This window comes from Elephantulus edwardii, unplaced genomic scaffold (assembly GCF_000299155.1).
Source record: "Elephantulus edwardii isolate Elephantulus edwardi_28Jun2011 unplaced genomic scaffold, EleEdw1.0 scaffold00361, whole genome shotgun sequence".
Lineage (NCBI taxonomy): Eukaryota > Metazoa > Chordata > Mammalia > Macroscelidea > Macroscelididae > Elephantulus > Elephantulus edwardii.
This window is the reverse complement of record NW_006400111.1, coordinates 843997-858412: the sequence shown is the minus strand read 5'-3', so window position 1 is coordinate 858412 and position 14416 is coordinate 843997. Positions and strand designations below refer to the sequence as shown.

Sequence of the window (14416 nt, the reverse complement as noted above, 5' to 3'; positions counted from 1 at the left end):
ACGGCACATAACAACAACAACACTGCATTGAAATGGATGAGGGAGAGAACTGCTTAAATGATTAGGTATTATTGTCATGACAGGAGTCCAGAATGAAGGCTGCATAGTGGAGTGGACTTGGGGGGAAGTATTTATTATATAACAATGAAAAAATTTTTCTTTTTCAAAAAGAAGACTGAACCTGGGGGAGGGGTGGTGGGAAGAAAAGTGTGACAATGCATGAATGGATGAAAATCCAAAGTCTCTGTAAATTTTCATTAAAATAATAATAATGCAAAAAAGAGAAAAAGAATTGAATAATTTACCACATAAATAAAATAAGGAGAAAGAACCACATGATCCTAGCAATGAATGCAGGAAAGGCAGTTGACAAAATTCAATACCTTTTCCTGATAAAAACACTCAGCAGAATAGGAATAGAAGGGAAATTCCTCAACATATATAAAAATATATATAGGAAGCCTACAGCCAACATTACTCTCAATAGAAAGAGAATGTAGGCATTCATTTTGACTGGGAACCAGACATGGATGCCCTTTATCATCATGGCAAAATATATTATACTCATAGATTGGAACACCACTCATCTGTCAGTTTGCAATGCTGTGGTAGCTTGGATGTTGCTATGATACTGGAAGCCACACCAACTATATTTGGAATACTAGCAAGGTCACTCATCATGGACAAGTTTCAATGGAACCAACTAACCAGCAGGAATTGCCATCCCAGTTTGCAAGAAAACAGCTTAGAAATACTATTACCAAAAAAAAAGAAAAGAAAAAAGAAAATAAAGAAAGAAATAAATAAACACTATTACTAACAACAGAACATTGCTTGATGCAGTGCTAGAAGATAAATCTCTCTGATTGGAAGGAACTCAGTATGTAATTGGCGAAGAGCTTCTTAAAGTAGGTTCTACCTTAACGGCATGGATGGAGTAAAGCTTTTACACAATGAAGGACCTAGCTGATGTTGCAATAATCAAAATGAGGAGAAGCAGCTGCAAACATCTACTAATCATTGGAATTCAGAATATAAGAAGCACACTAGGAAATTCAGAGGTTGTGAAAAATGAAATGGAACACATAATGACTGACGTGCTAGGCTTTCACGGGTTGAGACAGACATTTTTAATCATTCGTTCATAAGATACACAATGCCAGAAATGACAAATTAAAGAAGAATGGTGTTGAGTTAAGCCTCAAAAGAACATTTCAAGCTCTATCTTCTAGCATTATGTTGTCAAGGATAGTATCCATATGCATACAAGGAATATCTCTTAGCACAACTATCATTCAAATATATGTACCAACCACTAAAGGCAAAGATGAAGAAATGGGAGAGTCACTCCTTGAATAGAGACATTATGCTGAGAAATGTAGAGGGTCAGTGGAAGACACAAAGATCCTCAAGGAGGTGGGTTGTCATGGTGACTAACACAATGAACTTGAGCATGACAGAGATGATGAGGATAGTGCAGGAGAGGGCAAGGTTCAGATCTATTGTTCAGAGGGTGCTGTAAGTTGCAATAGACACAAAAGCATCTAAGAACAATGACAAAACACATATGCAAGGGAACTCTTATGATATAGTCTGTAGGAAACTGCGTTTCTAGCTCAAAGGTCATTTAATTGGTACCAGCTTCTCAGGAGGGAGAGGGGCAATTCACAGCCTCTGAAAACCAGTAGAGGGTCAGCTACGAGTAGTTCTGACTCCATGGTAATGACTGGTTAACTGACTCATATGCAAGTTTAAACTGAAGTTGAAGAAAAATTAAAAGCAAGTCCACAAGAGTCAAAATACAATCTTGACTTTATCATACCTAAATTTAAACACCAACTGAAGAAAATATTTAATGTATTTAACACTCATGATCAAAGATCAGATGAGTTATGGGATAACCTAAAAAAGTATTATCCATAGAGAAAAAGAAATAAAGGTAATTAAGAGATAAAAAAGAAGGAAAAGACCATAACAGTTTCTTAATCTTGCTCTGCAATGGAGAGAAGCCTAAGCAAAGGGAAGAAATGACAAAGAGAATTAGATGGAGGTTTTAAAGGGCAGCTCAAGAGGAAAAGCAAAGTAATACAATAAAATGTTCAAAGCCCTGGAGTTAGAAGGCCAAGAGGAAGAATGTGTTCAATGTTCTCAAGCTGAAAGACCTGAAGAACAAATTTAAACCTCAAGTTGAAACACTGAAGTATTCTATGGACAAAGTATTGAATGACACAGGAATCATCAACAGGAAATGGAAAAAATAACCAGATTCTCTATGCCACCAAGAATTGGTTGACCAAATGAATGGATTAAGAAATTGTGGTACATTAACTGCGTGAGATGCTATGCAGCACCCAGGTACAATAATTTTGAAAAATGCTATATAACATGGGAGAGGCTGAGAGCATTATGTTGAGTGAACTAACTCAGCCTCATAAGGACAAATACTGCATAAGACCACTGTTGTAAAGATGGAAGAGCTACTAGTAAGATGTGTACAAAAGTTCAAAATGGAAAGGGGCAATAGGAGAGGAGCTGAGGTTGGGAGTGTGGAATCTTGAGGTTGCAGAGTTCTGTGGGCAGAGGAAAGAGGTGAAGGAGTTGGGAGAGATTCAGCAGTGACCTGAAAAGATGGTGTCAGAGTGGGGATGGATCAATGGTGATTAATTTTATGGAACACAACAGGTGGAAATGACTGTGCAAAAACATGGTGTCGATGAGGGAGTGTACGAATCACAATACATACAAACTAGATATAATGTATGTGAATTTTGTATGCAAACCAATATAAAATAAAAATAATTTTTTTAAAAAAGAATTTGTTGACACTGAACTATTTCAGGAAGTAGTACCTGATCAAGAACCAACTATACTGAAGGAATAAGCTCAAGGTTCCCTGAAGGCATTGACAAAAAACAAGGCTCCAGAAATTGACAGAGGTGTTCCAGTAACCAGATTCAGCCGTAGGCATGCTCACAAGTTTACACAAAGAAATTTTAAAGACTGCTATCTTGTCAATGGACTAGGGGGGAAAATTCATACTTGTTCGTATTTTTAAAAAGTGATTCAGTATAATGTGTGGCCTACTGTTAAGACACTGCACTGCAAGCCCAAAAGCATGAAGTTCAAATCCACCAGTTGCTCTGTGGGAGGCAGATGAGCAATCTCCTCTCAGGTGATTTGCTACCTCTAAAAACCCACTGGAGGGTCAGCTATGAGTTGGTTCTGATTACACAATGACAACAAAACATCATTAGTATTACACTCAAGTAAAATCTTACTGAAGATTATTTTAAAATTAATTGGAGCAATATATGGACAGAGAACTGCCAGAAATTCAAGCTGGATTCTGGAAAGGCTGGAATAAGGAATACTACTGTAGGTGTCAGATGGATCTTGGTTGAAGGCAGAGAATACGAGAGAGATGTCTACTTGTGTTTTAATAATTATGCAAAAACACTTATGGATCACAATAAATTATGGATAACATTGAGAAGAATGTGTATTGCAGAACACTTAGATGTGTTCATGTGAAACCTGTGCATAGATCAAGAAGTAGGTGTTAGAACAGAACAAAGGAACACTGCATAGTTTAAAAATAAGGGAAAGTGTGCATTAGAATTGCATCTTTTCTCCATACCTATTTAATATGTATGCTAAGCAAATAATCTTAGAAGGTAGATCACATGGTTTAAAATTGGGAAGGATGTATGCCAGGGATGTGTCCTATCCCCATACATTTTCAATCTATATGCAGAACAGATCATCCAGGAGGCTGGGTTCTATAAGGAGTGTGGAATCAGGATTGGAGGAAGACTTATCAACAACTTGCATTATGCAGATGACACAACCTTGCTTGCTGAAACTGAGAAGGACCTGAAACACTTACTGCAGAAGGTCAAGGACTGCAGTCTTCAATATGGATTGATGCTCAAAATCAAGAAAACAAAGATTCCCACCACTGGACCAACCGGCAGCATCATGACAGACAGTTGAAGAGATTAAGTTTGTTAACAGCTTTGATTTGCTTGGCTCCACAATCAACATCAACACTCTTGGTACCAGCAGCCAGGAAATCGAAAGATGAATTGCACTGGGACAGTCTGCTGTCAGGGACATCTTCAGAGTACTGAAAAGCAACAATGTCAGTCTAGAGACTAAGGTGCACCTGATTCAGGCCATAGTCTTCCCAATTACTTGCTATTGCATTAGAAAACTGGACAATGATTAGAGGTTATAGAAGAAGAATTGATGCCTTTGAGCTGTGGTGCTGGAGAAGAGTATTGAATATACTATGGACTGCTAGGCAAACAAACAGGTTCATCCTAGAGAGGGTGAAACCAGGCTGCTCTTTGGTCCTTGGAGAGGGAATCATGCTTGGAAGGATCGAGGAAGAAAACAAGAGAGGAAGACACTCAATAAGATGGATTGACTCAGTGACTGACATAATGGGGATAGGTGTGTCAGACACAATAAGTTTGGCTCATGTTAGAACTAGGTTCAGAAATATTGTACATAGGGTCACAATAAGTCACAGGTGACTTGACAGCATATAACAACAACAAAAACAAGACTATATGAAGAAGAATATGGCTTCAGAATTGGCAGAAGACTCATCAAAAACCTATGTTATGCAAATGACACAATCTTGCTTGAAAATATCGAAGAAAACGTGAAGCACTTGCTGAAGAAAATGTAAAAAACTTTATCTTTCAATATGGCTGTAGTCATAACATCAATTTAATGTCAAAGGACCAAAAATCCTCACCTTAGTACCAAAAAGTAATGTAATGACAAATGAAGAAAAGATTGAAATTGTCAGTGGTCTCATTTTACCTACATCCTCAATCAACACTAATGGTAGCAGTTGTCAAGAAATCAAAGTTGTATTACTTTAGGCAAATTACTGTCAAAGATCTCTTTAAAGTGCTAATGAGCAATGATGTCAGTTTAAAGACTAAGGTTCTTCTGACCTGAGCTATGTCATTTCCAGTTGCTTCCTGTGAATACTACAGTTGGACAATAAATAAGAAAAACCAAATAGTTGTTGTCTTTGAGTACTGATGTTGGCAAAGAATAGTGAGTGTATTATTTGACTGCCAAAAGAACAAATAAATCTCTTGTAGCCATGCTATCAAGGTACTCCTTAGAAGCAAGAATGGTGAAACCTCATCTCACATACATTGGACATGTTATCTGGAGCCACTACTTCTTAAAAAAAGGCATCATGTGTCTTTCTCTTTGCCATCTTCCTGGTTCCCCTGAAGCCGCAGCCATGAAGGTCGAGCTGTGCAGTTTCAGCGGGTACCTCTACCCCGGGCACCTGAGGCGCTAAGCCAGGACCAATGGGAAGTTGTTCCAGTTTCTTAATGCAAAATGTGAGTCGGCCTTCCCTTCCAAAAGGAATCCAGGGCAGAGAAATTGGATGTCCTTACAGAAAGAATCACAAAAAGGGCCAGTTGGAAGAAATTCAAAAGAAAAAACCGGCCATGCAGTCAAATTCCAAAGGGCCGTCACTCATGCATCTCTTGCTGATATAATGGACAAGAGGAATCAAAAGCCTGAAGTTAGAAAGGCTCAATGAGAACAGGCTATCAGGGCTGCCAAGAAAGCAAAAAAGGCTAAATAAGCACCTAGAAAGACCACAATGGCTGCTACTAAGGCTCCCACGAAAGCAACACCTAAACAAAAAATTGTGAAACCTGTGAAAATTTTTGCTCCCCAAGTTGGTGGAAAATGCTAAGTTGGCACATGAGACTTGTCAGTGAAAGAGAAGACCCTCAATGAGATAAGTAAACATGGTGATTTTAACAATGGACTTGAGCATGGCAGATTGTAAAAGTGGCACACAATTAGGCAAATTTTCTATGTGTTGTTTATAGGTACTCTATGAGCTGTAGTCAGTTAGATGGCTCTTAACAATAACATGAATTGAAAGAATTAACATTGTCAAAATGTCAATACTACCAAAACCAATCTACATATCTCATGTAATCTCCATTAAGATTCCCTCATCAACCTTCAGAGATTGGAAAAGAATTACCTACTTTACATATAGAGAGGAAGAAGACCCTGGATAAACCAAGCATCGCTGAAGAAGGAAAAAGTCATAAGCTTTACACTTCCTGATTTAAAAATCTGCGACACAGCCCTTGCATCCATAGTAATTGAACTACCACTTTTATTCCACAGCCATTGCCGTAGTCACCAACATTGAGCATTTCTTTTGAATGTCTTCTTTGATGATGTATCTTTTCATGTCTTCTGCTCTTTTGTAATTTTATAACAAACACAAGGAGTGTTTGTCTTTTTGTTGTAGCAAACACAAAGAGTGTGTGTCTTTTTCTTGTGTTGAAGCTTTCTATAAATTGTCGTTGCCAGATATTTCCCCCCAAGCTGTAGGTTCTCTTTCTACTCTTTCAAGGAAGTCTTTCTTCGTTCATGAATTTTTAATTTTCAGAAGATCCCATTCATCTGTTTCATTCTCTGCTGATTGTACACTCTTTATGTCTATTTTTTGCCATAGCTTAAGATTCTTATGTTTGCTGTAAATTTTTATTTGATTGTCTTTATAGTTTTCGCTTTTACACCAACATTCTTGATTTATTTCTACTTAGTTTTTGTATATCCTGTGAGGATGGATCTTGCTTCTATTTTCTGCAAATGCTGTTGTTGTTTGGTGCTGTGGAGTTAGGTAACACTCACAGAGACCTTATGAACAACAGATAAATGACACCTAACAACAACCACAACAATGCTTTTATTGCTATCATTTTGTGCCCCTCTTCTTTTGTGATTGTTGATTTATTTGTTCCATCTACCTTTCAGAGCTGAGTTAATTGTGTTTGTGGCTTTTAAAACATATTTTTTTCATTGCTTTTGTTTTAGGTCTTTATGATTTTGTTTTTACTAATTTTCATGTGATGATGTATTTTCTTTGAAGTTACCCTCTGAGATACTGTTTTATTTTCAAACTTGACTTCCTATTTATTTCTTCTTTTTGCTTTGTAATTATAATCATTTATGTGCTGACATCTCTGGTTTCCTATTTTTAGGGTGGCATAGTTCTTAAAATGTCAGACTGCTAAGCCTGAAATTGGTGGTTCAAATTCACCAAGTCCTCTGTGGGAAAAAACCAGATAGTCCAATTTCTGAGAGATTTACAGCCTTAGAAATCTGATGGAGGAACTCTACGAAATACAAGTGACTGAATGGAAAAGAGTTTATCTTTTGACTTTATAAAGTTTATTTTGCTTTATGTATTTCTATGTCGGCTTCAGTTTCTGAATACTGTAGTCATTTGTGTTAATGTCAAGTTGTAGCCTCTCATTATTTGTTCTCTCATTGAAGAACATTTTTCTTAAGGTTGACCTGGTTTCCACAAATTGCTTTATTTTCTATTTATTTGGAAATGTTCTAATTTCACTGTTATATGTGAGGGACAATTTTGCTGGATATATATTTCTTAGAGGAAGTTCTTTTGTCTTATTGCATAGTAAGCTGCACTGTTTAACCCAAAGGTGACCTTCTCTGGTGGTTCAAATCCACCAATGGCTCTGTGGGAAAAGATAGGAAATCTACTTTATGAAATACAGCCTCAAGAAAAACCACTGAAAGGTCAGCTGTTGGTTGGTTTCTACCTGATGGCAATGAATTTGAGTTTTTTGAGTTTACAATTATTGGCTCATAATTTTTCAGTTTCGGAGACAATGACAACTCATTGGTTTCTTGCCTGCTGCTTCTGAAAAGTCAGAGCATAGTCTAACTAATTCTTCTTTGGAAGTAACACTTTGCTTTTCCTTAGCTGATTTCAGTGCTTTTTTGGGTCATCTGATTTTGGAAAGTTTGATTACAGTATGTCTTGGTGATTTTTCTTTTGAGGTCTGTCTTGTTTAGGATTTACTCAGTTTCTTGAATTCATATCTTCTCATTTCCCCCAGTACTTCGAATGTTTTCTGCTCAGCAAATCATCAGTAACTTTTCTGTTCTGGAATTTCATTCACACAAATTATTCCTCTTGATGGTGTCTGTAAAAAGAGCAAGGGTCACATGGGGACAGCCACATCTGACCTCTACCAACTCCACAATGGGGAACTGTCCCTGTCAACAACATTAACGAACACAATACCAATTCCTATGAGATCAGACATGTCTTCCACACTCCTGCACCTCTTTCTACTCATCCCAACACCAATCTTACTATTTTACTGGATTCAAAAGCTGATGTAATAGCTCACATACCACATAGAACCATATTTGGGAAGTCAAAGGCCTATAATTCAAGTTGACAGCAAGATAAAATCATTTGGTGAGAATAGCTTCTGAAATGTTCTTGCAGGCATCTCAGCCTTGAGCCTTGTGACCTTAGGCCAATGTTACAAATTTCTCAGTCCTGCCAATTTTCTCTCCCCTAGTTGTAAAAAAAAGTGGGCAGAGGCTCCTAGTACTAATTCCATGGAGTAGCAGTCCCATCTCATGTCAGATCTCTGGTTCTCTACAGTGGGTATGGGTACTGCTCCCACAAGCCTGAGAGGTCCAAAAATCTGTGGCTCCAAAGGATGAATTGAATGTTTTTGCTTCTTCTTTGCTGATGGTTCTCCAATTCTGTGGCTGGATTCACTCAATTTAATGGTGAGATTAGCCAGTCCCTTTGTGGATTGGCAAAAGTAACCAATTCCCTTGAGAACAGGCTGACATGCCAATGTCACATATTCCCATCCATTCACATGGCAAAGTCAAACCCAATGCCTAGAAAAGCCTTAACACCACAGTGTTCTACATAATTCTTATGCTTTTTAAATTTTTAGGTCCTTTTTTCCGAATTGTTCTTGTGACAGATTAGTGTTGATGACTTTGTCTTCCATATCACTAATTCTGTGTTCCATTGATCCAGTTCTCTTTTTTTCTTTCCAATGTGTTATCCGTTTCTGAAATTTTAGTCTTAATATTCAGAATCTCTCTCTCTCTCTTTTTTTTTATTTCTAGTTTTCCATTTATTTTGCCAATTTGGTCTTGGATATTTTTTTTAAATTAGTGTAGAGTTTTGGGTACATCTTTTGCGTCCTCAGACTTGTTCTTAGCCTGATGATGAAAGGAAATCCCAATAAAATTTCCTCCTCTGAAACTTTTTTGTTCTGTATTTTGGTCACTTGTTTGTGCCATCATGTCTTCTCTTATATGTATGTGTGGTATAAATTTATCAGTTGCCTCCTAGGCAATATGGTATTGTTGTCTTTTGATATATCTCATTAAGGGTTGTAGACACACGATGCAGTGCATTATTTTGACAAATGTAGTTTTTCACTTCCTGTCTTCTGATGGATGTGGTAGAGTGAGGGTAGAGGTGTTTGTACAGTTCTCTCTTGTTAGTTTAGGACAGTTGAGGGCAGACTGGGCTGATGTTTGCTAATCTTTTATTGTTCAGGTAGTGTTGGTCTTTGCTCTTGCCCAATGGGCAAAGCTGCTGGAATTGTTTGTGTATGTGGCTGGGTGATATGAACACTGTTGCTGTCTGTTGACAAGTGGGAGAGCAAAAAGAAAACAAAAGCGACAATGGATAATAATTTTTTAAAAAATACAGGTAGAGGTACTAAAGAAAGGAGAGAAAAAAGAAAGAGTCAAGATAATGGAAACATGTAAAAGAGAAGAGTAAGAAGAAAGTAATTAAAAACATATATAAGAGATTGGGGAAAAGGCAAACAAGAAAGAAAACAAAGGAGAGATCTTAGGTATGCTGATAGGCCTGGCATCTGATCAGTGCTCTTACCACTACTGTGGTGGGTAAGGCAAGATGTCTAATTTGGGTTGGAGTTTCTGGTGGCCTAGTGGTAAGAAGCAGTACTACAATCCCAAAGGCATGTGGTTCAAATCCACCAGCTGCTCCGCAGGAAAAGGATGGGCAATCTCCTCTCTTGCATGTGATTAACTGCCTCTGAAAACCCACTGGAACGTAAGCTATGGGTCGGTTCTGGTACACAGCAATAACAACAGAAGAAGTTTGGGATGAGGCATCAGGGCAGTGTTTCTGTTTGTCTGAGAGATAGCTGAAGGAGTGACACTCATCTGAGAACAGAGCCTTCAATTGCCCTAGGGAAAGCGCAGGACTTGGTGTGGGACCAAGGGCTGCATCCCATCTAGCCTAGAGTACGTTAAGGTGTGGGGCTTTCAGCCTGAGTTTCTGCTGACCTCAGAGGTACCTATGACATGGTCAGGTGTTTTGCTTGACCAGGGATAATAACTCTACAAGTTCAGAGAATGGATTCAAGAAGGGCATCCAATCAGAGATAGCTTATTCTCTTAGTGGGAGGACATGACAGCACATGAGTCTCCAAATGTGGGGGTGGCGTGCAACTGGTGCCAAATCCATATGACTTCTCCTGAGACCAGCTGGGTAGCAGATCAGATAGCTCACTGCCCTAGCCTTGTTAGGTAGAGTGGATGCACTTCCCTATATGGGGAGGGATGTGCACCTGACACTAAACCTTCAGAAGGCATCCTGCCGGAGACAGTGGCTGCCAACTCTGAGATGGGCAAGGACAATACTTTCTGCTGTCGCCAAGAGGCAGAGTGCACACAGATGGCGCAGCTCCAGGTGTGCACTCAGTGTGCGCCTGGAGCCAGATCCACACAGGTATCTAATTAGCTGCCATTTCTTTGTCAACTCAGGAGGGTCTGAGATCCTGGCCAAAGATAGTGCCTCTTTCATTTTAGGGGCTGGTACAGTCCATCCACATCAGAAGGCAGAGGGATCATGTTTGAAGCGAGAGGTAGAGTGTTTTGGAGCCAGATACATAATGCCGGATAGGCTATGGCACAAACCTGACCTCAGACAGAAGTGGAGCAGGGCCCGTACAGCAGTGCCATCCACTCAGTGAATGGATGGGAGAGTCCCTTCTCTGAGTCCAGGGATGGTACCGAGAACAAGGGGGAGAGGACACCTTTCGTACTGTCAACAAGCCGCAGATGGGGGCACCATTGCACCTGCAAGCATCAGAAAATAGCTTGCAAAAAAATCTCAAATGGTTTCACTGAATGAATTGTGTTCATAATTCACCACTCTCTGTCTTCTTATTTGAAGTTTCCCTTCAGTTTCTTCTCTTGGTTACAGTCTGAACTACTTACTTCCTTTTCTTTTCCTTTGAAACTCAAGATTCCAGGATTATCATCTGTATCTGTTATCTCTGTTTATTATCTGTGTCTTAGTTGTAGAGGGTTTGGGCTATTGCCTGCCTAGTCCACTATCTTCCTAGAACTCTAAAGTATATAATCTTTGCTAAATCAGACCACCAAGTCTTTGCCTCGCTGCCCAGGGTGGTTGGTGGGTTCAAACTGCTGAGCTTTCTGTTAACTTTCTGGTAGCTGAACTTCACCAGTGCTCCGCCAGGTTTCTTTATATGATGAGAAATTCAAATACAGATGCCCTCCTTCCAGCCTATCTATAAATCAGACCAGCAGGAATGAGCCGCCCAAGAGCAGAACAAAAAAGGATTTTAATTTTAGACCATTTTCCATGAGCTATGAGTTATAAACATCTGAATGTGACAGTTTCTTTGGATTTTAATTTATAATAGCATTTAAAAAGACCTAAACTGAGCACTCTCTAATATGAAATTAGTCAATGACTTAAAATATTCCTTTGAGTGAATTCAATGTTCATTCTTTCTGAAGAAATAACATTTAAATCTAAAACCAAGATCTTTCTGCACGTGGATCAATGTAAGGTTCATGAATCCATTTGCACTTTGCTGTTTGTAATTATATGCAACTAATACAAATGAAAATGAATTGCTTCATGACTATGTGTTGGACTTGGGGCTGAGTGTAATATACATTCATTAATTTCATTTGTGTGAAGCTGTCAGAATGATTACACTTTTATTCCTCCTTTAGACTCAGACGAAGAGATAGAGGGGTGAAGCAACTTGCCCAAGATCCACCTCAGGAAGGAGAAGTCAAAGCAGGCTAAAACCTCAGGTGGACCAGATCCCAGCGTCCTGGCTCAGAGCTGTCACATATTATTTCCTCCCACATTCCACAGCTATGATAATTTCATGCTGTGTCCAGGCTACTGACCTCAGGGAAAATCCTAAGAAGAAAATGTCTCTGACCCAGTAGGTAGGATTGAGACTGAAGGGAAGCTTAACTAAGGTGAATCTTTGTTGTATGACTTCTCCAGGTCTCAGGACCTTGCCCGTTAGCACCTCATCCATTAGAACTCTGCCCATTAGCACCTCTAATCAGCCCTCTGGGGAAGGTGAAAACTTGCTTTTGAAGTTGAATAAAATTCCTCAGAGTTCTCCCTTAGAGACTAAAAAAAGATATTCCCATTTGGACATATTTCTTTGTTGTTTCCATCTCTAGTTCACTGAAATGAAAGCGATTTAGATAGCAGAGCGCCCCTGAAGGACCCTGTCTAAGTAGCAAAGGAGATCCAAGCTCCTCTCTTCTCACCTGGTTCTAGGGATGGTTACTGAGGAACCTCAGATTCAGAGAGGTACCTGAGTGATTAAAGGATCCCCTGCCCCCCTCCCTGCAAGAGGGATTTGAGAAGTAGAGAACTTACTCAGTAAATATTCTGCTGTGTCCTGTTCATAGTCAGCATCTTCAGGGAAGTGATCAATTTTCTTGCATACTCCACGGAAAGCCCCTGTGAAAAACAGCACAGTCCTGAGCCAGGGTCGGGGACAGAGCCCCCAGCTCACAGAGCCTTTTCTTAATTATTGGAGCTGTACATAGGTGAGCCCATCAGATCTTTTCTCTAGGACACACCAGATTGAAGACAGATACTAGTAAAGATGAATAATAATCCCACAAGACTGAGATTCTTTACTTTCTAGATTGTGCATGATACTGTGATCTATTTACGTTACTCCACTCCTAATTAATCAAAAATGGGAGGAAGGAGGTGGAACTTAAGTATATGAAATTATCTTTCCATTTGACAGAAAGAACACAAGTTCCCATTTGAACAAACTGGGAATAAACATTTTACATAAAATAGGCCAATACTTAAAAGACCAAAGTTTATTAGCATTTATCCAGGGCAGAAGGGAGAAGAAAGGTGGAGGTCATTCTCTGTGGGCACTGAGTTCCTGTTAATGGTGGTGGAATAAGTTGGCAAAGAATAGCTGTGCAACATAATAATCTGTAGGACATAATGATAAATAGTATAACAATTGATAGATTGTTTTGTTAGAAATAAATCCAAAATTGGAGCTCTGGTGGCCCAGTGACAAGAAGCTGCACTGCAGTCCCAAAGGTTTGCGGTTCGAATCCATCAGTGCTGCACTGGAGAAGGAGAGGCAAACTCCTCCTGTGCCAGTTGGAGCCAATTCGACGGTACACCAAATTAAAAATTAAAACAAATACAATTTAAAAAAAAGAAATCATTCCAAAATTTTTTAAAAAACTTGCTTGAGATCGGCCACCCAGGTCAGTGCTAGGGCCAGAATTCCAAACAAGATCTGTCTGAATCCTGAGTGCAGATCTGACACCCAGGAATATAGCCCACTCTCCCCAGCAATGCTCATATCTGGTAGACAACCCCTTTTCTCTCCTTGCCCAGCATAACAGCTCATGGTCTGTCCCCTGATAAGTGACTCATCCCTTCAGGAGCCCCAGAACCACTGCCAGCGCATCTTGGCAAGGGAGGGGACTTACTGTCAGCCTTTTGCTTGTGTTTTCTTTCTTTAACATCAGCTTCCCTTAACTACTGGTTATTTGATAATCAGTATGTGTTTGTTAGCCAGTCAATTAACCAATTTCTAGATCAATTAGTGTCTATTCCAGTTCGAACAGATGACAAACAATTTGGGAAGATCTTACCAAAACATAGCACAAAATTACACATTATCGTCCTCAGCTCCACTTGGGAAAATGGCATGACAGTCCCAGGGCAGTGTGGTGTGTGGTAAGCAGACAAGTTACAGAACCAGGCAGAGCTGGGCTTGGTTTCCAGAGTAGTTGTAAGAATTTAATAAGGTCGTGTGTCTGAAGATGAGATCATTTTTGCTGAGCTCTGTTGATGACGTTGTTAGCTGTCAACTAATACCAAACCAGAATAGAACTGTGCCCCATCAACAAACAAATAGAAAACCTACGGGGGGTGTGTGTGTGTGTGTTACACACACCCCCACCCACACCCCACACCCCCACACCCCTCACACCCTCCACATCCTCCACACCTCCACACACACCCCACACAGCCCCCCACACTTGTTGTTGTTGTGCACCATCAAGTTGGAACTGACCCTGTGGTTGACCCTGTGATGGGTTTTCAGAGACAGTTAATTGCACATTCTTCTCCCAAGAAGCAGCTGGTGGCCTCGAACCATGTGCCTTTAGGACTGCAGTACAGCTTCTTGCCACTAGGTCACCAGAGCGTGCATTTGTTCTCCCTCTCCCTCTCCCTCTCCCTCTC

At 39.7% G+C, this 14416-nt stretch overlaps 1 protein-coding gene and 1 pseudogene across 1 annotated transcript in view; one reads left to right on the top strand and one right to left on the bottom strand.

Annotated features, from left to right (window-relative positions):
• Window positions 1–14416, bottom strand: part of LOC102858345 (voltage-dependent calcium channel gamma-3 subunit-like) — a 201343-nt gene that overhangs the window by 24091 nt on the left and 162836 nt on the right. The window contains exon 2 of the mRNA XM_006902043.1: window positions 12560–12643. Within this exon, the coding sequence (XP_006902105.1) occupies window positions 12560–12643 (84 nt within the window). The remainder of the gene's footprint in view (window positions 1–12559; window positions 12644–14416) is intronic.
• LOC102862009 lies at window positions 5273–5740 on the top strand (annotated as a pseudogene).